Consider the following 27527-nt stretch of genomic DNA (forward strand, 5'->3'; position numbering starts at 1 on the left):
GACTCCATGGGTTAGGTGTCGGCTCCTTGGTTCCTGAGCCCCTTAGCCCCAGTGATTCCTGCCTGGGATCCTGGGATCTTGGCCCTCAAAGCCCTAATCTCACTGCCTTGGGGAAAGCTCTTGTTTATTTTTATTCTACAGGGTGTGGGGTTGGTGTGGAGAGTCTCTGGAGGTTTCACCTACCTTTTGTGATACCAAGAAAGCCTCAAGATTGTTTCATACCTGGTGTCTAGTTGTGGAATGAAAGGGTCACTTATCCATGTGAATGTATATAACGGCACTGAGATGTACACTTAGAAATGGTTCAATGGCAAATTTTATGTTATGTTTTTATTACAATAAAATAATAAAACAACCCCAATATTAATATGAAAAGCTAAAAAAAGTTTGTTAGACAAATATAGAAGCTTACATTATTATATTTCTTTTAGAAATACTATTATTCTATTGCTTACCAGTAATATGACACAGATCATGGAGCTATATAGCTTCTGCCTTATAATTTAATGAATAAAAAATACTCATAGAGTATGAGCAAGGGCTTCTAGAAAAACCATTTTGACTAAAGATAACTGAAGCAAGAAAAAGGCAGTACAGTCTGTCATTAAGTGTCTAAATAAGAAACAGTGCTTCTCACTTGAAGAGAAAATAAATTCTAGACCTAGTGGAAAAGCACCTATACTATTCAAGTGAACTATTAGTTTGAGGTTGAGATTTAGCAGAAGCAGAAACAAACAAAAAAACCTCACAAACCCCATCAAGCAACAGTATGATGGAAGTGATAACCCCATACTGCCTGGATTCAAATCCCAGCTTCATGGATAGTATGATTTTATATTACTAACTATGTGGCCTGGGGAAGTGATGTACTGGTAAACTTTCTGTGTCTCTATTTTTACTGTGTAAAATGCAGCTGAGTTGGACAGCGGTGAGCTGTGACATGTCTGAGTAGTCCATTATATGAACAATGAGCCACCACAGAAGTAATAATCTTTTAACACTTAGTTCAGAAGCAAGAAACTAAACCCACAGAAACACTGAACCCATGAACAAAAGAACCCTGCAGTTATCTGGACCCAGGACAGGAAGGAAAAGCACTGAGTACTGAATCAGAGTGGAGAAGAGTATCATCCAACCCCACTCCCGCATAAGGAGGGCCTCACAGTGACGCCTGAGAAGGCCTCAGCAGCGGTCCCACCATAAAGAGGTCATCAAACAAGAGCATCTGGGTTCTCAATGTGCACATGTGTAAGAGCATGGCCAGGCAGTGGGCCTGAGTGCCTGGGTTGTGTACCCAGCCTGGTGTGGGGAGGGCAGCTTTCCTCCACGAGGCCTGTGAGTAAAGCCCCTGTAGCTCAGGTTGATCCTAAAAGATCACACACAGGTTTCTGAGCCAAGAACCAGACTCCTCACCAGGAAAAAGAAAACCAATCCATGCCTTCCTCTATGTTGAAGGAATAGGAATATGGTGGCCAAACTCTCTCAACAGTGTGGTGGAGTCAAATGAAACGGGTTAGTGGGTGGTCTGGCCAAGTTGATGGCTTTTCTGGCCCCAAACGTCACCCTCACTCACCTGGGTTTCGGCGGTCTTTCCTGGAATTGAGGGCTTCTTTGGTGTCTGGTTTGTTTCTTTTCAGGCAAACCTGGCAGATGCTGTGACATTGGATGCAGGTTTGGTGTTTGAGGCAGGCCGAGCCCCCCACAACCTGAAACCTGTAGTGGCAGAATACTACGGGTCAAAAGAGAGTGAGTTCTCCCTGGGGATGCGGGAGAGAGTTTGTGGCTGTTGTTCTATCCTGATAGATGCTTGTTCTCTGCCGGTAGACTCTTGTCTTGTTTAGGCAGGTAATGGAGGAGTGAGTGGGCAATGTGGTGCCCTATAAGCCCCCACAGGCACAACTCAGGCCTCTGTGGCTTTGGGCTGGCTGAGGACTGGTGCTGCTAACACTGACCTCCTGGGCCAGGAAGTGTGTACAGCCTGACCTGAACCATTAGCGTTTAGAGCTGTATAGACAGTCCTCCAAGAACCACAGGTGCCTCACTCAGAGAACAGACCACACTGGAGCACACACTCTGAGAGTAACCTGACTATCTCTGGGCCTGTGTCCCTAGGTCCCAGGAAATACTTAGGAGGCAGGAATGTGACCTCTGGTTTCCAGGTAGCCTTGGGTTGGTAGGTGTAGGCAGAAAACCTGCAGGGCCAGGGCAGGAAAAATCATTGAGGCCCATGTGCATGTGGCTTTCTTGCCAGGGTTTGCCTGGAGGATTATACAAATGTCCCCTCTGTGGTCCTTTTCTTCCCTGCAAACCTAGGGAAGTTATTCTGATCTCTCCCTCGTTAGGACCCAACCCAACATGTGGCGTGTGGGTTCCCCTTCCCTAGTCAGGAGCCCAGCAGTGAGGAGCAATGTTTCCCTGAGGCCCAGGTTGTGGGCCTTCCATTCACACTGTCTCTTTGTAGATCCACAGACCAGCTATTATGCTGTGGCCGTGGTGAAGAAGGGCAGCGGCTTCCAGCTGAACCAGCTTCGAGGCAAGAAGTCCTGCCACACCGGCCTTGACAGGTCTGCTGGGTGGAAGATCCCCATGGGCACACTCTATTCCGAATTGCCTAAGCCACAGGAAAATCTTCAGAAAGGTAAGCAGGCAGGAGGGTGTGTGCCCTCAGGCAGATGTCCCTTCTTTAGGTGCCACCCTGAGGTCACTCAGACATGATCAGGTGGTCATGTGTGATGATTCCTGGGGTGGAGGTGGGAGGTTAACCAGCTTTACACTGGTTGGGTCTGCAACACCGGCAGCCCTTGGGAGGGTTCGGCTGAGTCCTCTCTTCTCTGAGCTCCTGATACCTCAGCAGAGGCTGCCTGGAGGAGTGGGTGGGGAAGGGCATCAGGTCCAAAAGAGGGTTCAGGCAGGACCAAGGTCAGTGGGCCCTATTGCCCACTTCCCTGGGGTGCCTTCCTTTCTGTGTTTCCCCTCCTGCTGGAGCATTCTCTGGTGGCCATGTGCTGGCCATGAGCTTGGCATGTACCTGTCCAGGTGGGTCTGTCATCTCCTGGGCATGACTTCCAGGGGAGACTTCTCTCTGAGCTGTTCCAGTGGGACAATACGGTGTGGGTGGGGGGGGGAACGTGGGGGGCAGGTAATAGTGACCTAAGACAGGCCTTGGTTGGTGGCAGGCGTAAGTCTGGTTCTTGGGGAGGGCGGTGGGAGAATAGTTGTTAACATGTCCCTTTTGGGAAACCTTGATCTTGACCAGTGAACACACATACGGGCAAGCTGGGCCTGGTAGCTGGGTTTGTTCTGGTCACTCTCTGTTCATGCATGAGCCTGGGTTGGGAGCTGGAATGGTCTTTGGCCGGGCTGGCTCATGCCCTGTGTTCCACATTTCTGTGTTGAGCAGCAGCGGCCAATTTCTTCGCGGGCAGCTGTGTTCCCGGTGCGGATGGGACAGCCTTCCCCCAACTGTGTCAGCTGTGCGCTGGGGAAGGGAAAGACAAGTGTGCCTTCTCCCACCGCGAACCGTACTTTGGCTACTCGGGTGCCTTCAAGTGAGTGAGACTCCTGTTCCTCTCCCTTTCTCTGAAAATGGTAAAACGAAGGCACAGGGACTAGGCAGGGCTGCCCCAGACCACCTAGAGGGTCAGTGTGAAACCCAGGTTCTGAGTGCCTCCTACCATCCTGAGGAGCAGTCTTTTGTGTGGGAGCCCCTTTTGTCTCCCAGTCTGGGGTCTGTCTATGTTACCCTCCTGGGCCTCCTGGAGGGTGGAGGAGATAGACCTTTCTCTGGGACTCTGGGATCCACAGACACAGGCTTGGGCTCACATCTGATTAAAGGCCAGGGTCTGCCAGTTTGCTTCTTTCTGCCTGAGCTTCTCCCTGTGTCTGGGACATGTGCCTGCCTCTCCCCACCTCCCTCTCAGCCCTGTGAAGGCAACTCTCCCTACACTATGCTCAGTAAGAGAAATGGCTACCACTCAAAACCAGGCCAGGAATCCAAGGCTATCCAGAGTTTTGATCCTTCACGTAAAAAGCTTTAAACTTTTATTTAAAAAAAATCTATTGCTTTTGGCTGCCTTTGAAGAGGAAGGTAAGGGTCCTACTTTCACACTATCCCTCCCCAGAGTTGCCTGGGATGTGGCTTACAGGCCTCCTACCTGCTTCAGCCCTGGGCTTGGCTGTGGGGGTTCAGATGCCCCTCACACAGGGCCATCGCCTCTGTGAGGACAGATGGAAGTCTGGGAAACTGGGAAAAGCTCTGTGAGCCTGTGGCCGGGGCAGAGCCACAGAGGGTCTGCACGGGGAAGGCAAGGCCCTGTCCTGGAGAGTGGCCTGACTGCAGCTGTCCTGTTCCTCAGGTGCCTGCAGGATGGAGTGGGGGAAGTGGGCTTCGTGAGACATATGACCGTGGCAGGTAAGTGCTGGACGGAGGAGGAATCACGTGTGTTGCACCCTGGCCAGGGGACCTGATGTTTGCCTGAAAGTTTTCCTACATCTAGAGATGGGTGATGACAAGATCTTAATGAAATAGGAGGGTTTCTGTATAAAACACATTTTTGTTATTTGTACATTGTGTAGTGCTCAACTTGTTCAGTCTATAACTCTATTAATTTTGTGAACATTTAAACATTACTTAACTAGTAAAACAAAATGAGTTTCAAAATTAAATTCTCCCAGTCACTGAAATACCAATTTCACATTTAACCACATTATTCTGAATGCCTCATTACAAATGGCTCCTAAAGTCTTCAAAAATCTGCAGCAAAACCCACACTATCATAATGATTTCAGAACTTATTAGCCCACATATAATAAATCTGTTGCAAAAGCATTATTACTATGGACAATAATTTCTTCTTTGTTATTATATTTAAAAATCAAACAACTTTCCAGGGCTTTGGGTAATCAATCTATCAGAAATAAACAAATGACAAAAAAGTTTTTCAGACAAGATGAGGGTACAGACTTTGGGTTTTATAACCAATTAAATTTCTTTCCGCTATAGAACACACTATACCAATGGTCGGTCGGCAAACTGCAGCTTGCGAGCCACATGCGGCTCTTTGGCCCCTTGAATGTGGCTCTTCCACAAAATACCACGGTCTGGGCGAGTTTATTTTGAAGAAGTGGCGTTAGAAGAAGTTTAAGTTTAAAAAATTTGGCTCTCAAAAGAAATTTCAATCGTTGTACTGTTGATATTTGGCTCTGTTGACTAATGCGTTTGCCGACCACTGCACTATACCACTCAGGATGTTTAAAACCAAGTGTATATTCACTATGCTAGATTCATTTTAAGATTAACGTCTGCTACCTCAGGGAAACTTTAAGTGCTTGCTTTCTACATGGGCCTCAATTCCTCATAACCTAGTTTTTCTCTAACACGAAATAGGAGTTTCCCGTGTTTTGTTCTCTTGTTCAGCCATTCACAATTCACTGTCTCCTCATTACTACACATTGACCTGGTTTGTTAGCATTTTGGTACGTGATGCATTACTTATTATCAGTAATTTTAACTAGTGGGGTCATCTAGGGGTTTCGTCTCCCAGAAACAAGTTGTTCCAAATAATTGTCACTGTTATCTCCTCTGGTTGCTCAAGTTACCACAATTATGTCAGATGGCAGAGCCTTCTAACACTCACCCTAATGTGTTTAAAACATCCTCACTTTCTGAAAACAACAGGTTGTCCTAGAGACTATCCCGATTATCTTTGCTGAAAGCCGCTTGTCTGCTATTATACAAGACCCCTTATTAAAAGTAGAAGTTTATGAGAGATTGTCCACTGGGCTTTAGGGATGAAAATGAGTGTTGGTGGTGAGTGACTGAGGTGGAAAAGTTATTTCTTTCTGAAACTATTAGATCATATTGGGTATTTTAATTTAATTCTAACATTATGAAATCATTTAAAAATTTTAATATATTTAAGATGTATTTTCTTTATGACATACCTAATTAAAATGTTAACATTCACAAGAACTCTAATTGTATTCCTTCTCTCTCTCTTTTAAAAAAAAGTGTTTTGATTGATTTCAGAGAGGGAAGGGAGAGGGAGAGGGAGAGGGAGATAGAAACATTAATGATGAGGGAGAATCATGGATCGCTGCCTCCTGCATGCCCCTTCTTGGGGATCAAGCCTGCAACCTGGACATGGCCCTGACTGGGAATGACCTCCTGGTTCTGGGACAATGACCTCCTGGTTCTGGGACAATGCTCAACCACTGAGCCACACCAGCCCAACCTCCTTCTCTTTTGATAGATTTTATCAACCCCAAAGGCTTTCTGTATGAGTTTGGTAGGGCTGCCATAACAAAGTACCTTAAGCAACAGAAATTTATTGTCTCATAGTTCTAGAGGCAAAAGTCCAAGATCAGTATGTTGGCAGGTTGGCTCTTGAGGCTGTGAGGGAAAATCTGTCCCATCCCTTTCTTCTAGTTTCCAGTATGTTGCTGGCAGTCTCTGGTGTTCCTCGGTTTGTACTACGTTATCCCAATCTCTGTCTTTCCTTTCACATGGCATTCCTCCTGTTTGCATGTCTGTCGGTGTCCAAATTTCCTCTTTTTATAAGGGCACCAGTCATAATGGAGTAGGGCCCACCCACTTAAGAGGTATGACTGCCTCTTAATTACATCTGCAATGACTCTGTTTCTAAATAAGGTCACAATCTGAGGTCCTGGGGATCAGGACTTTAACATGTGAATCTCGGCAGGGGCGCACAGTTCAACCCAGAACACCTTCTAATAGCTAGACGAGAGGAACCAAAGAGCTTCTTTTCCTTACAAGGTTTTCTGGTCCTTCTCTGTAACTATAGAATGCCCTGACCAGCTTCCTCGGCCCCTGTCCATCCCTCACCTGCTCCACCACCTTTCTCTGGTGGGCTCTGTCTTCAGGGGTGACCAGGATTGTCCCAGCATGGCCACATGTCAGCCTCAGATTAGCAAGTTTGATGAGTTACCTGAACACTCTGAGGCTATTTTCTTTTCTCTAGAATGGGATAGTTGCCCTAGCTGGGTTGGCTCAGTGGATAGAGTCCGCCTGTGGATTAAAGGGTCCCGGGTTCAAGTACGGCCAAGGGCACATGCCCAGGTTGCGGTCTTCAAGGGGGAGGTGTGTGCAGGAGGCAGCCAATCAATGATTCTCTCTCATCACTGATGTTTCTATCTCTCTCCCTCTTCCTTGCTCTCTGAAATAAATAAAAGTATATTTTAAAAAAACAGAGAGGGGATAATCACATCAATGGCCTCCTCCAGCTGTTGTGAGGATTAAGTGACAAAGAGCATGGGGCGACTTAAGCACGGTGTTGGGTATGCTGTGAGTGCTCGGTAAATATCTGCTGTCACCTTTCATATTAGCAGAGCCTTAGGGTCAGGGGCAGTGGGAGGGCTCCAGGCCAAGCATGCCTCCTAGCCCTGTCTACTCAGTCATCTCTTCTCCCGAGGCCTCAGGTTCCTCATCTGTCAAAAACGTATTTGGAAAAGATTCTCTTTCAGTCCTCTTAGGCTAGTTAAAAGAATGATTGAAGAAGACCGTTTGGGTGGTATAAACAAAGCTTATTAACACTTCACGATGTGGGCAGTCTCCATTTGGGGAACTGCAAAATGGGGAGGAAAGCAGGAAGCTTTTATAGGACAAAGAATAAAGAACAAGGAAGAGACACATAGGAAACATCTGATTGGCTGGGGCCACACTGTCAACCTTGTTTGGGCTGAGAAGGAACCAAGAAAGAAGTAGAGAGCCCAGAGTTGGGTTGGCGGCGAGGACTGGCTGGATACTGCGCTTCTGGCCACGCAGAGCATTACAGGGACATGAAAGTTATCTAAGTTTTGGTTTGCTGACGTGGCATCCTGGGCAGGAGCGGCTCCAGCTTGGGCCTAGAAGGTTATTTCAACAAGGTCAAGTGGTTTGTGTTTCAGTGAGAAAGGGGGGCCACAGCTGATGTCTCTGCCTACAGTCTGTTGGCTCCTTTGGGCTTTCCTCCCGCAGAGAACCTTGCACGCCAGGCTGACAGGGACCAGTACGAGCTCCTCTGCAGGGACAACACCCGGAAGCCAGTAGACCAATATGAGGAGTGCCACCTGGGCAGCATCCCTTCCCATGCTGTCGTGGCCCGAAGCGTGGGTGGCAACGTGGACTTGATCTGGGAGCTTCTCAACCAGGCCCAGGTATGAAATCCACTATCCTCCTTCCTGCTTAGGAGTCACTACTTGGATTCGGAGCACCTTCCTTTACTCTCTAATTGCCACTCTGGAAGTCCTGTGGACACAGCAGGAACCACACCACACCTCCTCCTCTTCACTGACAAGCCACTTAGTCTGTATATGTTATAGACAGCAGAGGCCATAAAACCCTCGCCTGGCATCACCGACCTGGTGGGCCAAAGACTCTGCAGAAGTTCCTTGTTGCCCCTGTGTGTTCTTTTTGTTCTAAATGGATGCAGGTGTCCCCGCTCCATGAGGTGCTCCCCTGTTATCCTATTGGCATATGACCCTGCCCTCCTGACTTCCCTCAGGCGTGTAACCCTCCACGAGCATTCCTCTCTGTCTTGCGTTGGTGGTAGTCTCTCTCAGCCAGCCCTCATTCATCGCCCGGTCCTAGCCCTGTCGGTGCTCTCTGCTCAGCACTGGGGGATCACAGATGCACTAGACAAAGGCCTGCCCTTGAGTTGCTCACAGAGAAATGTGGACACATTCAAATTATCAGGAGGTGGGATGGTACAACCTTGGGGACATGGATTATGTACTTTTCGGAGAACAGAAGGACTCATTTGCAGGATGCATCTGGGAAGGTTCTGGGACCCCAGGGAATAAGCTATGTGCACCCCAAGGAAGTATGGAGGTTTGCCAGAGAAAGCAGCGGGTGACATTTTATGCAAAACAAAAAGCAGACAGACATTGGAAAGAGTGTGTGAGTAGGTGCTGCTGTCAGGTACAGCCAGGAACAGTGTTGGGCCCGTCAGTGGGAGTCATAGGTCAAGGGCCCTTTGTTTTTGCCCGAAGCGGGAAAGAACTGCTTGAGATCCTCAGTGGTGGGGGGCGGGCCCAGGACTCCTGACTTCCAGCCTCGGTGGCAGAGTGCTGGATCACCAGCTGCTCAGGATGAAGACCACCGGAGCCACTTGGAGAACCAGGCGGCCAGGACCGTGGCAACCTTCACTGACTGCCCATGGGAACACGGCATTGGAGGGGGCAGTTGCCTGGCACATGACGACCCCAAACCCCTTTGTACAGATCTGAGGGGCAGCCCTGCAGTTTCCCTGAGTCTGCGCAAGGCAAACAAGCTGGGATTTGGGGAAAGCATTCCATGGAGGGAGACCTGAGAACCCCATGAGCCACAGGGACTTCTGAGGGCCTTGGCCACTGTCTTCTCTCTCAGGCACTCATTCTTTTTTCCCTTTCTGTTCTTAAATGGTTTGGGGTTTGTTTTCCCTTTGCTTCTCTATGCCAGCGTCCCTCCTTCACTGTTTCTTTTATCCTTCTAACAGGAATATTTTGGAAAAGACACGTCAGCAGACTTCAAGCTCTTTGGCTCTCCTTATAGGAAGGACCTGCTGTTTACAGATGCTGCCCGTGGGTTTTTAAAAGTCCCACCTAAGATGGATGCCATGCTGTACCTGGGATATGAACATTTATCTGCCATTCGGTCTCTAAGGGGAGGTGTGTAAGGTCCTGGCAGGGCAGCGGGCAGGGTAGGGGTCATCGAGGCTTTCCTGGTACCTGCAGGCCTCACCTGACCCAGCCTTCACTAGCCTGCAGAGCTCAGGGAAGTATCAACTACACTGGATTTTAATGAGGGGAGTTTCTGTTGAGCTGGGGAGAAGACCTAACTTACCTTTAGATTATGGCCCACTTGAATTAATGATGGTTCTGGCTTCTTGGTATTAACCAGAGTTGCCCCACCCAACAACAGGTCTACTAGTATTTGACAGGCGAAATAGCCCATCCTAACCTGAAGTGGGGACATGGCCTCTGCCACCTTCAGGAGAACTAGAATTTTAGAGGGTTTTAATCCAGCTCCTGTCTTCCTCCAAATTCCTATGGTCCATTTCTTCCTTCCGTCTCTCTTTCCCCCCTCCATTTAGTCAACCAATAGTTACTGAGCATCTACAAAGCCACTGTGTTAGATGTGGGCATACCGTGGTGAGTAAAGACACTGGGCAACAGGAGAGCAAGCAGGCCTACCCAGAGCAGAACACACGACTACCCCCTGGGGAGCGCTCCCTGGATGGGAGAACCCAGTCCTATAAGAGAGGCTCAGAGGCCTTCCCTGGGGAGGTGATGCCTGAGAAGGTGAGGTCAGGAGGGAGGTTAGGATTGCTCTGCCTTCACCGCTCTTTCTGAGAACTGAGTTCCCATTTCTCCGGAGGGTGATAGGCAGGGATGAGTGACTCAGGCATGTGACTCTACTGATGTCGATGAGGACCTCATTGGGCAGCCACTCTGTAGCTGGTGGCAATAAACTCCCAAACAGTCCTTGGAGCTTCCTTTGGACCCCTGGTTCTTCTCTACCTGTCCTAGGTGGAGAAGGCTCACAGATGGTGAAGTGGTGCGCAGTGGGCCCCCATGAGAGTGCCAAGTGTAACGAGTGGACTGTCATGAGTGGTGGAATCTTAAAGTGCACCACAAAGCAGATCACTGAGGACTGCATTGCTGCCATTGTGGTAAGGGAGGCCCTTCTCCACAGCTGAGTTCAGACACCCACACATGTAGCTCTTCTGAGGAGACTTCCCAGACACCTCCCCATCTATTATGTTGCATCTTTCCCACTCTCCAGAGCCCCATCCCACTCCATCCCATGGACCCCTCCGGCTCAGGGCCGGGCCGAAACAAAGAGCCAGCCCAAGGCTCAAACTCATTTGGTGCTCAGCTCTGGTGACCAGGGAGCTCTGAATGGTATCCTACCTAGGACCTGTGGGAAGTGGGATGACATCCCAGGGTGTGGTCAGGGCCCTTGTGGATTGTGAAAGCAAATCAACCTTTTCAGTCCTTTAGTTGAACATTTAATATTTTTCTGGTGATAAAAATATTACATGTTGGAATTGAAAAATAAATATCATTAAAAACTTCATAACTCAGAAATAATTACCACATAATTTTTGAGTTATGAAGCTCATTTCTATTTCTCTATGAACAGATAATACTTTTGTGATTAGAAAAAAAAAGATAAATAAAGGACAAAAAAATTGACAAACTTTGGAGACATACAGTCTATCTTAGAAAAAAAGATCCTAATTTTGGTAAACTTACCTGGGACCAACCCATAAGATTAAGATCTTGCAATTTCTACAGCCTCCTAACTTTGTCAATTATAAGGATTAAACTGATTTGATTGCTCATAATATTACCTGGCATATAAATAAATGTTAGTTATGTTATAATTACTTAAATTCTTGGGCATAATTGGTGTACTTTCTTAGGTAATGAAATACTCATTTAAAATGTTTTAATGGCTGCATAATATTCCACCAAGTATTTCTGCCTCAATTTATTTAACTAATTTCTAAATGTCTATATTTGAATTATCTCCAAATATTTTGCTATTATAAGATATTATGGGAATGAAGATTTTTGTTCTTTAATCATCAATATTTCTGAGTATGCCTTTAATATTAATGACAGCTAATATTTATGACCTCTTAACTTGCACTAATTCATTTTATCCTCATGATAAGCCGATAAGATAGATGTTTCACCCATTTTATGGATGAAAAAATGTGTGCAGAATAGTATTTAAGGATGTATCCCTTGAAGTAATCAGATCCCAGAGGCTGTGTGATATAGTGGTTATGAGTAAAAATTGAGGAATTAAACTACCTAAGTTTAAGTCCTGGTGACCATCTATTGGACAAATTATTTAACCCCTCTCTGCTTCAGTTTACATGTATTAAAGAGGGAAAATTATATAACCTACCTAATTGGATTTTATGAAGAATATATGAAGTAACCACTGCAAAGTGTTTAGAAAAGGTCCTGACACATATAGGGTCTTGGCAAGTTTTTCCAGTAGAGTTTACTGTCTTAAGTAGTAGATTTTTTTTTTTTATAGATTTCTAGAAAGGCAGTTAACAGGTCAAAAGCAAAGAGTATGTGTGTGTCTATGTGTTTCTTTCTTAATGACCTTATCTGTGACTGTAAGTATACATTTTTTGCTCTGTTGGAAAAAATTATCGATTAAAACTATACATTAGTTATTACAGGAATACCTCATTTTATTGTGCTTTGCTTTATTGCACTTTGTAGATACTGGATTTTTTTTTAAGGCAAGATTAAGGCTTGCTGAAGGCTTAGATGGTAGCATTTTTTTTTAGCAGTAAAGTATTTTTTTTTTTTAAATATATTTTATTGATTTTTTACAGAGAGGAAGAGAGAGGGATAGAGAGTTAGAAACATCGATCAGCTGCCTCTTGCACACCCCCCATTGGGGATGTGCCCGCAACCAAGGTACATGCCCTTGACCGGAATCGAACCTGGGACCCTTGAGTCCGCAGGCCGACGCTCTATCCACTGAGCCAAACCGGTTTCAGCAGCAGTAAAGTATTTTTAAATTAAGGTATGTGCATTGATTTTTTTAGAAATAATGTGTTTCACACTTAATAGACTATAGTATAGTGTAAACATAACTTTTCTATGCAGAGGGAAACCAAAAAATTCATATGACTTGCTTTATTGCAATATTTGATTTATTGTAGTGGTCTGGAACCAAACCACAGTATCTCTGAGGTATGCCTGTAATGAATTATTTAAGTAGTGAAATTAATTATGTACTGAAATCTTTGCTGTGTCAGGGCTCTAGGTATACTGCCAATGGAATTACGGGACCAGAACTGAACTCCGCCATGCAAAAGAAAATGTGTTCCCTAGAAACAGATAAATGCAGTCATTGAGTCTGGCATGTGGCTTATTGAGCGACAATGGTATAGTGAAAGTACTATGAGGGCATGGATCTCATGAGAGGCCAGGGAGCCTGACCTGGGTTGGGCTCTTTCTCCGGGTCAACAGGCCAAATGCACATCCAGTTTTCTAAAACTGTGTTTACGTGGCAGAAGCTTTGGGTTAGCCACGATTTGGTTAATCACAAGGACATGTGACATGAAGCCAGTGGGTTGGAAACCTCTGAGGGGCGATATGTACACATATAATACCTCAATAAAAAAAAAAAAAAGAAACCTCTGAGGGTCAGTGATACATGATAACAAGCTCACTGTTGTGCCACTGATTTATTTCCTACCCTCAGAAAGGAGACGCTGATGCCATGAGCTTAAATGGAGGATTTATCTACACGGCGGGCAAGTGCGGTCTGGTGCCTGTGCTGGCAGAGAACTACAGTAAGTGGAGGGAAGTGTCTCTGACTGTTTTATTCCCTCTGGGCCACAGACTTAGAAATGAGGACATAATTTAGTTCATTGTTGAGATAATAACTCTCGCTAGACTGTAGGAAGCTAGTGGATAACATCCCGTTTTCCGAATGTCAGGACCAATTAAAGACAGATGTAAGATTTAGGCAAAAAGAGGTAAAAGTAGCATCTTTATTACTGAGAATAGTGATGGGGAGGGCATGGTGTAGAGCTGGTCGCAGTGCTTGCCAAAATGCCCTTGAGTTAGAGTTGCCCACTAATTCAGGAGGACAGGTCTGCTGGCTCATCCCATGGCTGAGGGCAGAGGAAAACATTTTGTCAGAGGTGAGAAGCTCTAAACCACCTCTCTCCACTATCCTCAATAATAAAAGAAGGGGCTGAGACACATGTGCCTAGATACTTTTGCCAAATTATCCAAAATTAACTCATGCCAGCGGCACTGGAAGACTGGGGGGTGGGGCTGAAAGGTCATGTTCTTTAGTGGGGATCTGTCCAAATGAAAAAAATAAGACTGGAGAAGAGGATTTCACCAGTATCATTGTTAAACACCTCATCTGCTAGGCAGTGAGCAAGAAACCACGCATTATCCTTCAAAACAAGACGACTCTGTAACACAAATAGTGGTATGTCCATTTTATAGATGTAAAAACTAAGGCTTAGAAAAGTTAAATGTTGTGTCCAAGGTAAAATAAAGACTGCATCGAGGTCTTTCTGACTCTATGGATTGGTTCTGTGTTCTCTAATATAGCAAGAATATAATGATGAAAGATGTCAGGATGACTTGAATCCCATAGGAAATGCAAAAAAATATTTGTCAAGATCTTCAGTGGTCCCTTTGAAAGGGCATCTCATTTTCTTTCTCTGCATCTGACTAAGTATTGGGGAGATTCTGGGATGAAACGTGAAGTTCAAATGGCAAAGATCAGGGGGAAAAGGGTAAAATGGGACTGCAGAATCTTAGCTTGTTAATGACCAATGAAAACCTGCTTAGTTGGTGTTTCTCTTCATTTTACTCTTAACTCTTATGATTGAACAGCTCATGTCTTTGGGATATGTTTGTGGGAATTTAATGCCATATTCCTCAATTGTTTTTCTTTTTCTTTTTAGTGTCCCAAGATGGCAAAGAGCAGCTTGGGTCTAAGTGTGAGAATACACTCACGGAAGGTGAGTTAGAATCAGTAACACTGGGGTTCAAGGATAAAGGCCTGTCCTTAGGAAAAGGGTGAGGAAAACCTTAAAAATAAACCAAAGTTACTAGAGTTGTAACAAAAAATAAAGGAGAAGATGACACCACAGTTACTTGTTAGAGAGCAAATCTATCCTGAAGCTGTAATAGTAATGACTATTCACAGGGCACTCTACAGTTGACAGGTCTCCTGCTTGCACTATCCCGGTTTGCTTTCCTCAGCAATCCTCTAGTATGTGGGCATCGTTGTCCCATATTATGTAGATGGGGAAAGTGAGGCTCAGGGCCACACAGCCAGGAAGTGGCTGCAACCTGGGCTTGAGAAGAGGTGGCCTGACTGGAACCCTGTGCCCCTCCTGACCAACCACACTGCTCCTTGTCACATGCTGCCTGCCCACCTCAGCACGAAGGTCTGTACTGGGGCAGGAGCCCATTCCTGACTTGTCTGGGGCCTTGTTGTTAATGAAGATGAGGAGGAAAATGAAATCACTCTTAGCTTTTAGCCAGCTGGATTTGAATAGCAGGGGAGTCCATCTCGTCTTTAGAATAGGAGAGCAGGTGACAAGTTCTCCCATCAGTGTCTCCACATAGGCAGAGAGGGTCTGTATCTGTCTGTGAAGTACTAATCTTGAGCATTAGCTTTAGCAGTGGTTCTCCATCTAGTGTAGTACCTGGACCAGATGCATCAGCCTCACCTGAGAACTTCTTAGAAATGAAAATTCTTGGACCCCACCCCACCCCACATCTGAGTCGGACTCCAAAGATGGGGCCAATGAAAATTCTTGGACCCCACCCCACCCCACATCTGAGTCGGACTCCAAAGATGGGGCCACTGTTCTGTGTACAATTCTATAATACATCATCTGTATTGTATTGTGTGTTCACCACCCCAAAGTCAAGTCTCCTTCCATCACACATTCTCTTCTAATTCTGCAGATTTATGATTCTAATCTTATTATAAACTAGAGGCCCGGTGCACGAAATTCATGCAAAAGTAGGCCTTCCTTCCTCTGGCTGCCGGCACCAGCTTCTCTCTGGCACCCGAAACCTGGGCTTCCCTCGCAGCCCCAGCTTCATCTGGAAGGACAGAAGGATGCCCAGAAGGACGTCCAGTCTAATTAGCATATTATGCTTTTATTATTATAGATTCAGCTTTGCAGTTTAGACCTTACTCAATAAGCACAATTCAATTACATAATTTTGGGATAGGAACCCATGAACTATCAATGGTGTTCCCATTAGAATCGGGAATAAGACAAGAAGGCCCACTCCCACCAAAGATATTTGGCATTATTTTGGAAGTGAATGCAGTAAGTTAAATATGTGTGTGTGTGTGTGTGTGTGTGTGTGTGTGTGTGTATTTAAGATATATAAGATTTTTTTAAATATTGGGGAATGAGAAATTAAATTATCATTATTAGAAAATGTTATTGTGAACCTAGAAAATCAGAGACTTAACCTTAAAAAAGAAGTCATTAAAGCTCTTTCTTTTGAACTTCTATTCAATAGAAATATTTAAACAGAAACACACTCATATGTACAAAGATTTAGGGGAAAATGGGTCACAATGTAAATGCCTACCAGTAGGGGGATTATAAAATACGTACTTCCACACAGTGGAACATAACTTAGAGTCAACCAATAAATAGCACGAGGGAGCTATATTGATTTCTACTGAATCAAAAAGGTCCACAGTAGATCTTTAAAAAGGTTCAAGTAACTCGCAGAAAAGAATGTACAGCAGGATTCAGTTGAAGTCTGAAGTGTGTGTGTAAATCCTTGTGAATGTATGTAGACACATCGGGAGCAGGAGCGTCATTCTGTTTGGCCCAGGACTAATAATGACAGTTATTTGCAGGGGCTTCTGCTAGAGTGAGGTACGGGATTCAATCTATTCCCCCTCCCTGGAGAGAGTGGCAGGCAGGGGCTAGCTGCAGCAGCTCTAGGAGGGCCCTGGAGCTGTTGAAATTGATCTTGGTATCTCTGTTGCAAGGCCACTACGCTGTGGCAGTGGTTAAGAAATCAGATGCCGACCTCACCTGGAACTCTCTGCGAGGCAAGAAGTCCTGCCACACCGCAGTTGGCACTTCTGCGGGCTGGAACATCCCCATGGGCTTGATATACAACCAAACGGGGTCCTGCAAATTTGGTAAGTGTGTTCTGGGAGGTGGTGTGGCAGCCCCTTCCTTGGGCCTGTGTCTGTGGAGGGGACAAATTCAGTTCAGTGAATAGCAAGGGGTGGCATAAAGTGGCAGGACAGACATTGTGGGTGAACTTCACACGTCCCTGCGCAAGTCCTCCCCTTTCTCCTCACCTCCTTGCCTCCAAGGAAGAGGCTTGGCCCAAAAGGCAGACCTTGGGGAAAGGTCTTTATGTCGTGCAGCTGGCTCAGGGAATAGGCCCCGGGTTGCAAAGCAAGAGTGTGTGTGTGTGCGCGCATGCATGTGTGCATTATTTTCCCAAACTGGCTGCTTTTTAAAATTGAAAACCTTACACCAGGAGGTCCTTAAGTGCTTTAACTTTCACTTTCATCCTCATATTTCGTAGGTTCCGGTATTAGTTGTTTTAGCAACATTCTTGCTATACCTAAAAGACTCCTGCTCCCCTGCTTTCCCAGCCACCTGACACATCCCAGCCCTGTGTGAACCCCACCACCTGCTCTCTTCTCCCTCTGCACTGAGCAGCTGAGCATGGCTGGAAAATGTCCCGGGCGGAACCATTCCTTCCACTGGAAATGCCCCAGATGCTGGCCTCAGCACTCCCACTGCTTCTCTGCTCCACATCTCTACACTTCCCAATAATTATCCCAATGTTCTAACTGTCCACACACCCCCACCCACACCCGTCTACCACCTTTTCTCAGCAGACTCATCTGCACCTGCAATAGGCAACTGAAACTGCCAGAAAGGCCCCTCCCCCTGACATTCCAACACCAAAGCTGTGGCCTCCTGATGGCTGTATCTGCTCAGCCTCCCTCCACAACCCAGCTCAGCCCTCTACCTGCAATCGGGTGTGAGCCCCTCCCTTGTTCCCCTCTGCAGAGTCCCATACCCTCAGTCAGTACTTGCTCCTCTGGTATATCCAACAGTTTCTTTCAACATGTGAACACACCCAATGTCTTCCATCTTTACAAATCCCCCCTCTCCCAACATTCTCCTCCAGCTCCTGTCTTCTTTCTCTGCCCCTTTTCTCCCAGACTTATTAGAAGCCTGGCCCGAGCCGCTCACCTCCCACCCACTCCCTGCCCTCTGGCTTTCTGCATCATTCCACACAAAGAGCTCTGGTCAAGGCTGCATGACCTACCAGTTGCTTAATTGGAAGGGCGTGCCCCAGTCCTCTTCTACATGACCTCTCATTCTTCAGATCGCCCTAAAACACTTATCTCCTGGCTTTTGTGGACACACACTGGCTTGGTGTTTCTCCTACCCCTTCAAAGTCCCCCTTTCCCAACCTGGTTAATAAATGTTTGAGTTGCTGAAAGCAACTCTCCCCCCACCCTTCAAACCCATGCCTACAGCCTTGATTGCCATCTAAACAAATATTGTATGTAGGGAGTTAGGCACATAGCCAGCACTAGATAAATGTTTGCTGCTATTAATATTATGCCTATACGTTGATACTATCAAGTTTTTGTCCCTAGCACAGATCTCTCCTTGACCTCCAGATCTGTATATATGAACTGCCTCTTTGATATTATCTGCTTAGATATCTCAAAAGCACTTTAGGTTCAACATGCCCCAAATGGAATACATCATCTCTGCTGAGCCTGGTCCTGTCCCTGAGCTGCCTCGCTTGGTGGAGGACCCCACAGTCCATCCACTTGTCCCAGCTGGGAACCTGGGAGCTGCCATCTTCCACGCACCCATCCATCACTAGTGATCTCAGTTTCTCTCCTCTCCACCTCCCTCCCTCCCCTTTGTGCTAGTCTAGTCCAAGCTGCCCTCATCTCCCCTTGACCACTGCAGCAGCCTGCTGCATGCACCCACATCTGCCCTCGATTCCATCCACCCTGTTGCCAGACCGTCCTTTGCAAAGAGCAGATCTGACTATGTCCTCACCAGGACTGTCTAAAGCCCTTCAGACGCTCCCTATTGCTCTAACAATAAAGTACAAATCTCTACCAAAGTGTAGGAGGTCACATGTGGTCTGGATCCCTGCCCCTCCCCACTCACTCTTGCTGTGGGTGGTCCAGGCTCAGAGGCCTCCATTAAACTCTCTAGGCAGTTTGCCCCTCACCCCCAAGCCCTGCCCTAGGCCTCTGCAGATGCTGCTTCCTTTGCCTTTTATTGGGTAATTCCTATTCATTCTTCATCTCTCGACTTGAGGCCTCTTTCTGACTCCCAGGTCTGCACGGGGTTCTTTTATGTGCAGCCTATGGGATCATATTTTCCCCCTGGAGCAAGGGGAGACACAAATTCACTGTGTGATTACTTGGGTTATGACTGCTGCCCCATAGAGTTGGGTTCAGGAGGGTAGGTCCTCACTGTGGTGCCCTGAAGCCCACCCAGCACAGGGCTTGGTGGCTGGGCCTCTCGGGCCCCTTCTTGGACTTGGAGTCATGATGGCAGACCCTGTAAAGAGGAGAGGGCAGCAGAGGTCGGAAAACTGTGGAACATGTTTTCCAATTTTGCCCACTCTTAGGATTAAATCTATGCCTGCTCTTCCTATGACACAGGAATGCCAGGACAGGGTCGATTTTTGTGAGCTCACAGACCCTTGTTCCAACTTCAGCTAGTCCTCCTTCACTTCACTCCAGTTGCAACTTAAAAAAATGTTTCATAAGGTTCCTATTTTGAATAATATATGCCAGATACCTGAATGTGTCTTTACATCATTCAGGCAATTCTAGGGACAAAAACCTGAGGCTTTCTTGCTAACACAGGCAGGAAGAGCTGACCTCCTGTTTCCTCCTGCACAGATAAATTCTTCAGTCAAAGCTGTGCCCCTGGGTCTGATCCAGAGTCCAGTCTCTGTGCTCTGTGCGGTGGCGGCAGCAATGCAGCTCACAAGTGTGCTCCCAAAAGCCACGAGAAATACTACGGCTCCAGTGGGGCACTCAGGCGAGTAGTGTCTGTGCACCTCTAAGAACCAATAATTTTTAAATAAAATTATACAAAGGGAATGTTTTTCTAGATATAAAAAAAAATCACATAGCAGTATATAATACTGTGATCCATACAGGCTGATTTATGTGCAAGAATGACAAATAAGCCAAAGGAAGATAATAAATATACTTACAAGACAGATACATGAACATATTATATTTGGTTTGTAACAAAGATGACTTTTCAAATCACTGGGGAAAGGCTGAACTTGAGGGATAAAGTAAAATGAGTATGGCAAACTGGCTTCTGGATCTGGTGGCAGCAGATTCAATAGCCAGTCAGTCCTCTAAGCCAACTGGCAAGGGTCAGTGAGTGAGGGTGGTGTGAAGGGCTGTTGGTGGTAAGAGTGATGATTCCTTTTAGCTGCTTGGATGAGAGGGGGAGAGAGACCCATTGCTGAGGGCTGTGTGGCATCAATGCAGGGCTTACTGTTTTTCTAAAAATAAAAGTATGAATGCTGATGATAAGAACTCAGTGAACAGGGAGGAAAAAGCTTCAATTATATAAAAGGAAGAGGATAATCACAGCAGAAAGTGCCTGAGAATTGGAGACTTGGACTGGTAATTTGGAAGAAGGATGCTGAAAGACAGCCCAGCAATGATTTCGGTGCTTCTCTGGGAAGTAGGAGCACATGCCGGAGTATGAGTGTTGGGGAGAGACAGAGGTTTCCGGGAAGTGGGAAACATTTTTGAAGCCATTGCTCTATAGAGTGGGGAGGTGGCTGTCGTAAGCACTAGTTCTCACACTCAAGCACAAATCAGAATCTCCTCAAGGGGTTGTTAAAACACAGATCGCTGGGCCCTGTCCCCATAAGTTTCTGATAGTAGGTCTGGGGCCTGAGAATGTGCATTTCTAAGTTTCCAGTTGGTACCCATGCTACTGGTCCCAGCTCAAGCTTTGAGAACCACAGGTCTAGAATAGAGCAAGGAGAACAGGAATGCCTAAGTGAAGTTCATCATTAGGGAGGTCTCTGGTCTACTTCACTGCTGAGGTGCAGACACACCTGAGGCAGATGATCATGCTCATTTGGGACTGGGGCTGTAGGAAGGGGGACTAAAGGAAAGAAACGGGGCAAGCAAGCTTAGGAAAACTGAATGGGAGTAATAACCCTAGCCAAGTATAGAGAGACCTGATGTTAGGAGAGATAAAACTGGAGAGGTGCTCCTCATAATTAATAATTAATAGCAATTTACATCTGACAATGTCATAAAACTGATGTTAATGTGAACATTTCTCATAAAGAATGCACCTTAACCACAAACATTTTTCAGGGGATTAAGTGAGAACAAGTATCTAGTGATGTACATTAACTTTTATTAAGGCTGAGTAGACATATGGGTGTGATAATACTCCTTCAAAATCACATCTTCCATGCTGATTTTACTCTCTGATGTGAACTTTGATCCACCCAGAGAGTCATTCTTGAATATCCCTGTTAATAGGAGAATACTAGTTTCTCCTCTGGAAAAACTGATCAGCGTCCAAAAATAAGGAGCATTAGAAACTAAATAAGCAGATTTTTAAAAAACGATTACATTTCTCCTCTAATTCCCGGGGACAGCGCGGCATTACAGCTGTGTGTGTGGAAGTGGTCAGCGTTAGATGTGCCAAGCGGCCTGGGTGGAGGGGTTGGAGCTTCTCAGGGACTCCCTCTCAGTGTCTCCCTCCCCCTCCTGTTGGCCCGCCTCACTGACCTGGCCCTTGGTGTGCAGGTGTCTGGTTGAGAAGGGAGATGTGGCCTTCGTGGAGCACCCCACAGTCCTGCAGAACACAGACGGTATGTGCCCGCTCCGTCCTTTCCTCCCTTGGAAAAAATCTGAGTTTCTCATGGGAAATCACTCCCCAGTTGGGCAGTCAAGAAAGTTTAAGTCATTAAGACTCTAGTGACTTTGGCCCTAACATTTTTTTATTTAGGGAATGAGAAAATTCTTCATGTCCAGTCAGACTTGACAGGGTTGGTTATCACACTGGCCTTGAACCCAGCTGACAAACATGTGGAGGATGCAGTCCATCTGAGCACGTCTGGCTCTCTTGATTCATAGGCATCCTGACATATTCTGGATACATGTTTTTAAGTTATATATATTCAAAATATACTGTCCATTTATGAAAAATATTGCCTTTTTACTTTCTTAATGATGTCTTTTTATGAACAGACATTTTTTATCTTCATGTAGTTCAATGTATCAATCATTTCCTTCTGGTTAGTGCTTTTTCATGTCTGTTTAAGAAATCGTTGACTTTAACAGGGCTGAGAAAGCACTAACCAGAAAGGTAATGAACTTATGAGTTTATGAACATTTCTCTTCTGTTTTATTTTCAAAGCTTTATTGTTTCTCTGTGTCTCTGTGATTCTCCGAGACATGGGTGGTCGGTCACATCTCCCAAGTGGGGCACCTCGATGAAAGCTATAGGTTGTCCTGATTTCTCTCTCTCCAGGAAAAAACCCTGAAGACTGGGCTAAGGATCTAAAGCAGAAAGACTTTGAGCTGCTGTGCCTCGATGGCACCAGAAAGCCTGTGACCGAGGCTCAGAACTGCCACCTAGGCATAGTCCCAAATCATGCTGTGGTCTCAAGGAAAGATAAGGCAGATTCTGTTCGCAGAATGCTCTTCAATCAACAGGTATGGCAACTGCATGCCCAGCTCACTTACAGACTTGCACAGACACACCCCAGCCCAGCCTTACCCTCTCCCTCCCTGGGCGGTGGAACTTGATTCTTGCAGCCCTTCCTCTGATGAAAGCAGAAGGCTGCTGGCTGTGTTCACTTCTTGCCCTGGGCCATCTAGGATAGCACAGTGGATTGGAAAAGCCTCGGACATGTGGCCATCTGAAGTGTCTCACCAAGACTCATTCATCTTTCTGAGCAGAGTCATAGTACCTCTTGGGCTTGTTCTGTCACAGACATAAGGGAGTTACCTCAGTGCCCTTCACACTAGGCTGAGCCATATGGGGGAAAAGAAGAATGGAGGTTACTCTATCTGATCTAGGTAGATCCCAATGTGTTTCCTGAACCTGGCAAGCTGAACACTGTTTTAGGATTCATGAAAGTTATAAAGCCAACATTCAGATAATTTATGACCTTTACAGGTAGCACAAAAGGGCTGATCCTATTGAGTAGCCGGCATGCATAAATCAAGTAGGGGAAACCCAGAGCCTTGTCGAGTAATCCATGTCTTGGCACATGCTGCCCACGCATTCCAGCTAAAGAACAACTCAGGGAGAGCTGGCAAAACCAGAGGCTCTTGGTCACAGACTTTTGAAAGGATGGGGTCTCATACAGGGTAAGCTGCCACCTTGGTTACAAGGGAAGTGGACAAAGGAAGAGGGAAGCAGAAGAAAGAGATGGAAATGGTCGGGTACCTGGGGCAGATCCAGAGAATAGAAGAGGCAAGGTAGCAAGGGTTCCAGGAAGCAGCAAGACATACATTGCCCTAAGCGGTTTGGCTCAGTGGCTAGAGCATCAGCCTGTAGACTAAAGGGTCCCAGGTTCGATTCTGGTCAAGGGCATGTACCTTGGTTGCGGGCATATCCCCAGTGGGGGGTGTGCAGGAGGCAGCTGATCGATGTTTCTCTCCCATCGATGCTTCTAACTCTCTCTCTCTCTCCCCCCTTCCTCTCTGTAAAAAATCAATAAAATATATTAAAAAAAAAAAAAAAAAAGACATACAAGTATGACCCAGGAAGTTGAAAACACCAATGACTGGTGGAATAGTGATACAGTGGCAAACTTGGAGCTCTTTCTACTTAGCACTTGCTTAACATACATCATCTCACTATTTAGTGATATTTCCATTTACAAAAGAGTTAACTGAGGTTTAATAAGCTCAGTAAAGAACTGCCCTAAGGTCACATGACAAGGAAGAGCTAGGGCCAGGATTTGAATCCAGAGGCCATGCTTTTTGCTATTTTCCTGTGGTGCCTCCAAAAGGGTTGCTGTGTTCCAGGTTTCCTAGGGGCTGGAGCAGAGCAGTCCAGGAGACTCAGGTCTTTTGAGGCAGAACACACAACCCTGTGCTCTCTGGCACTCACTGTCTGTCTGTCTGTCTGTCTGTCTGACCCAGGAGCTCTTTGGAAGAAATGGGTTTGAGTATATGATGTTCCAGTTGTTCAGATCTTCAACTAAGGACCTGCTCTTCAGTGATAACACAGAATGTTTGGCTAACCTTCAGGACAAAACAACTTATCAAAAGTACTTAGGACCAGAGTATCTTACAGCCATTGCTAATGTGAGGCAATGCTTACCCTCTGGTGAGTAGAATAAAACAATGAGGAGCAATAATGTCGGGGGCCAGATAAACATGTTTGTATTAAGGACCATTGCTGCTGAGCCCTGGGTAGGTACTAATAGGAGCACAAAGATTCAGAGGGCTTGCTCCTGGCCCTGCAGGAGGATTCAGACTCACCAATGAGGTGACTCAAAAAGAACAATATGAGACACTAGCTGAAAAAAGGCCAAAGCATTTGAAGGAGACAGAGCGTGCAATAGAACTTGAGATCATTTGGAAATTGAACTTGTTTACATATATATATGTGTGTGTGTATATATATATATACATATATATATATATATGTGTGTGTGTGTGTGTGTGTGTGTGTATACATATATACACACATATATATGTGTATATATATGTGTGTATATACATATATATACACACATATATATGTTGTGTGTATATATATATGTATATATGTATATATATTGCTAAAAAATAAAAATGTATGTATTTGAGCACTTCAAATGTAGGGAGAAAGTTGGGAATGACACGTATATACCACTCAGAGGATCAATTTTCAAAGATTTTAAGTAAAATGTAAAAATAATAATAGAAATAAAAAATATAGTTAACATGATAGTAGGTCCTTTCTATCTATAATGGCATAGATGCCTCAAAAAGAAGTAAGTTGGAGAAATAAAATTAGGGCTTGGATAAACCAATTATTGGATGTGTACCTGAATTTTTGTTGAATTATTTCATGTGTTGTAGATAATGAGAGCAGGAAAGGAAGGACAATGTAGGTGGTTAAGTATAGTACTGGCATTACTGAGGGGAGAGAGTGTTAGTTTTTTAAAAATCTTTACTGCCTACTATTTGTTTTTAGAAAATAAGAACAGAATTGTGTTGAGTAAGTACAGGCAGCACCTGAAGGTCTTTCTCTCATGTTGTGCTCCACAGAACTTATCGATGCCTGCACCTTCCCTGGAAGTTAAAAAGTGATCAAAGTGGGCAACTGCAGAGATGCTCAGAGCCTGCAGATATGATGGGGCCACATTCTCAATTGTCTGTATGTGGGTCTGTGTTAACATCTTTATAATTATGTGCTATACCTGATGCAAAAAATTAAAATGAATAAAAAGTATTGCCTTCTCAGAAAACTTCCTTAAATATTCTCACATTTTTTGGAGGGGAGAAAACTATTTCTTTGTACTAGCACTGTGCTTCTGATTTTAAATTGTACCCTAAAAGCTCATTCCCTTCCTACTTTTTGATTATGCTACCCAAGAGTCAAGTCATTTAAATAGAATTTATGCAACAAATCTGTCTGAAGGGAGTCTGAGTGGTGATTATGCATCAATGTGTGTAGTATCAAGTACTTATATAATAAAAGCAAAGGATAAGGAATGAGTTTATTTTAAAAATATTTTTAACATTTAAATTTTACAATGTCAAGTGGAATCAAACTCCTGATTGAGATTAATTGAAATATATTAAAAGGATTGCAAGAATCCAATCCTACTACCCTTTTATGGTCAACTTCCTGAAGATGTGATTTATACTCATTTCTTTTTAGTCAGTTTCTTATAGGAGATTTTGCCATACCTATCTATAAATATATAAAAGCCTAATATGCACATTGTCCATGGGGAATTTGACCGGGAGTTCGATTGCTACCGTGTGCTGACCACCAGGGTGTGTTGTGGAACAAAGGAAGGCCTGGCCAGCTGGCAGCTGGGGAAGGGAGGCCCTGGCCAGCAGCCAGAAGGAAGGCCCCGATCGTCCCTGATCACCAGCCAGGCCTAGGGACCCTACTGTGCACAAATTTCATGCACTGGGTCTCTAGTTATTATCATAATTCTAGTTTATGGTAGTGTCTCAATGAATGTGTTGAGTGGGAACCTAAGTTATATATTGTTAAATGTCAGTTTTATGGGTGTACACTTTTGCCTATAAAAGAGTAACCAGCATAGGACTTGCCCTCTTTCCATTAACATCTAAGAAACTGGACAAAATATACAAAACAACTGTCTTCAAACTGTTGGACAATAACAGCATAGGAATATGATTCCTGAAAGAAGGGAAGGAAAAGAAGTGAGTAGAATGCTGACTCTACTTTTTGCCTAGAAGAAATTTCTAGATCACAGCACAGAGAGGGGTACCCAAGAGAGCCCATTGCACTGAGTTGAGGAAGCAGAGACAGGAGTTTGAGGAAGCCACATTGACTGGAATTTATATACAAAAGAGATCTGATAGCAGTCTACTTGAGTCTTTGGTGAAATACTAATTTCCATGTGTGTCATGAAATTGAAGTTCATCAAGCCAGGCAAAGAATAACTCTGAGAGATCTATATCCTGAACAATTCTTGTGGCTTCCCAACCAGAATAAAGAGACCTCATTGAAAACCTAAGGATTTCACTGGAGGTCATGCCTTGGAAATGGGTCTAAAATTGCTGTATTTTAAAGGCTGCTCTATAACTGCCCTTTCTGAGAGTAAAACTAGTCTTGGTAAGATCAAGCCAATCTGCAAGTAAATTAACTGCATTCTAAAATAAACCTCAATACTCATTAGAGCAGCGGTTCTCAACCTTTCTAATGCCGCGACCCTTTCATACAGTTCCTCATGTTGTGGTGACCCCCAACCATAAAATTATTTTCGTTGCTACTTCATAACTGTAATTTTGCTACTGTTATGAATTGTAATGTAAATATCTGGGTTTTCTGATGGTCTCAGGTGACCCTGCTAGCAGTTATCAACCTGTGGGTCGTGACCCACAGGTTGAGAACCGCTGCTGTAGAGCCTAAGACCATCGGAAAACAGATATTTACATTATGATTCATTAACAGTAGCAAAATTAGTTATGAAGTAGCAACGAAAATAATTTTATGGTTGGGGGTCACCACAACATGAGGAACTGTATTAAAGGGTCGCGGCATTAGAAAGGTTAAGGACCACTGCATTAGAGGGAGACAAAAAATCTAAATATTCAACAACGTGTTACATATACAATACCCAGTATGAAACACAAAAATTACCAGATATGCAAAGAAGCACAAAATGTGACCCAGAATCAGGAGAAAAATCAACCAATAGAAACACAACTAGAAACCAGAGATTATTGTATTCAGACAATGAACTTGAAAAAGTTTAACAACTGTTTAAACATACAAAGGATTTAAATGAAAACATGAACATAACAAAAAAGTGTAAGGTTTAACAAAGAACCAAAGAAAATCTAGAGCTGCAAAATTTTTGATTTTCAAGGAATTTGTCCATTTCATCTAAATTGTCTATTTTTGCCATAAAACTGTTCCAAGTATTTCCTTATTCTTTTAATATTTATAGGATGTATAGCGATATCTCTTCCCCATTCTCCATACTGGTAATTTGTATTTTACCTGTTCTTTTTTTTTTTTTTTCAATACTCTTCCAAGGATATTTTTTTCCCATTAATGTTTTTTCAGAGAGAATAGAGGGGAGGGGGAAGATAGATAGATAGATAGATAGAGAGGTTGAGAGAGAGAGAAAGGGAAAGAGAGAGAGAGAGAGGTCTATTTGAGACCCATCAATTGGTTGCTTCCCTCATGTGCCCTGACCAGTGCCAAGTATTGAGCCTGCAGCTGAGGTATGTGCCTTTGACTGGGAATCAAACCCAAGACCCATTGGTGTGC

At 44.8% G+C, this 27527-nt stretch overlaps 1 protein-coding gene across 2 annotated transcripts in view; it reads left to right on the forward strand.

Annotated features, from left to right (window-relative positions):
- LOC103299737 (inhibitor of carbonic anhydrase-like) overlaps nucleotides 1-25204 on the forward strand; it is a 28303-nt gene extending 3099 nt beyond the window's left edge. The window contains exons 3-17 of one of the 2 annotated variants that reach the window (XM_054729885.1): nucleotides 1638-1746; nucleotides 2462-2638; nucleotides 3401-3548; nucleotides 4356-4411; nucleotides 7976-8154; nucleotides 9474-9645; nucleotides 10507-10649; nucleotides 13223-13313; nucleotides 14451-14507; nucleotides 16523-16678; nucleotides 19448-19589; nucleotides 21347-21411; nucleotides 22074-22258; nucleotides 23699-23885; nucleotides 24741-25204. In XM_054729885.1, coding sequence (XP_054585860.1) covers nucleotides 1638-1746; nucleotides 2462-2638; nucleotides 3401-3548; nucleotides 4356-4411; nucleotides 7976-8154; nucleotides 9474-9645; nucleotides 10507-10649; nucleotides 13223-13313; nucleotides 14451-14507; nucleotides 16523-16678; nucleotides 19448-19589; nucleotides 21347-21411; nucleotides 22074-22258; nucleotides 23699-23885; nucleotides 24741-24856 — 1983 coding nt within the window. In that variant the 3' untranslated portion in view covers nucleotides 24857-25204. The remainder of the gene's footprint in view (nucleotides 1-1637; nucleotides 1747-2461; nucleotides 2639-3400; nucleotides 3549-4355; nucleotides 4412-7975; nucleotides 8155-9473; nucleotides 9646-10506; nucleotides 10650-13222; nucleotides 13314-14450; nucleotides 14508-16522; nucleotides 16679-19447; nucleotides 19590-21346; nucleotides 21412-22073; nucleotides 22259-23698; nucleotides 23886-24740) is intronic. The other variant, XM_054729884.1, reaches the window with a different exon arrangement.
- Nucleotides 25205-27527: the final 2323 nt, after the last annotated feature.

This window comes from Eptesicus fuscus, chromosome 18 (genome assembly GCF_027574615.1).
Source record: "Eptesicus fuscus isolate TK198812 chromosome 18, DD_ASM_mEF_20220401, whole genome shotgun sequence".
NCBI lineage: Eukaryota > Metazoa > Chordata > Mammalia > Chiroptera > Vespertilionidae > Eptesicus > Eptesicus fuscus.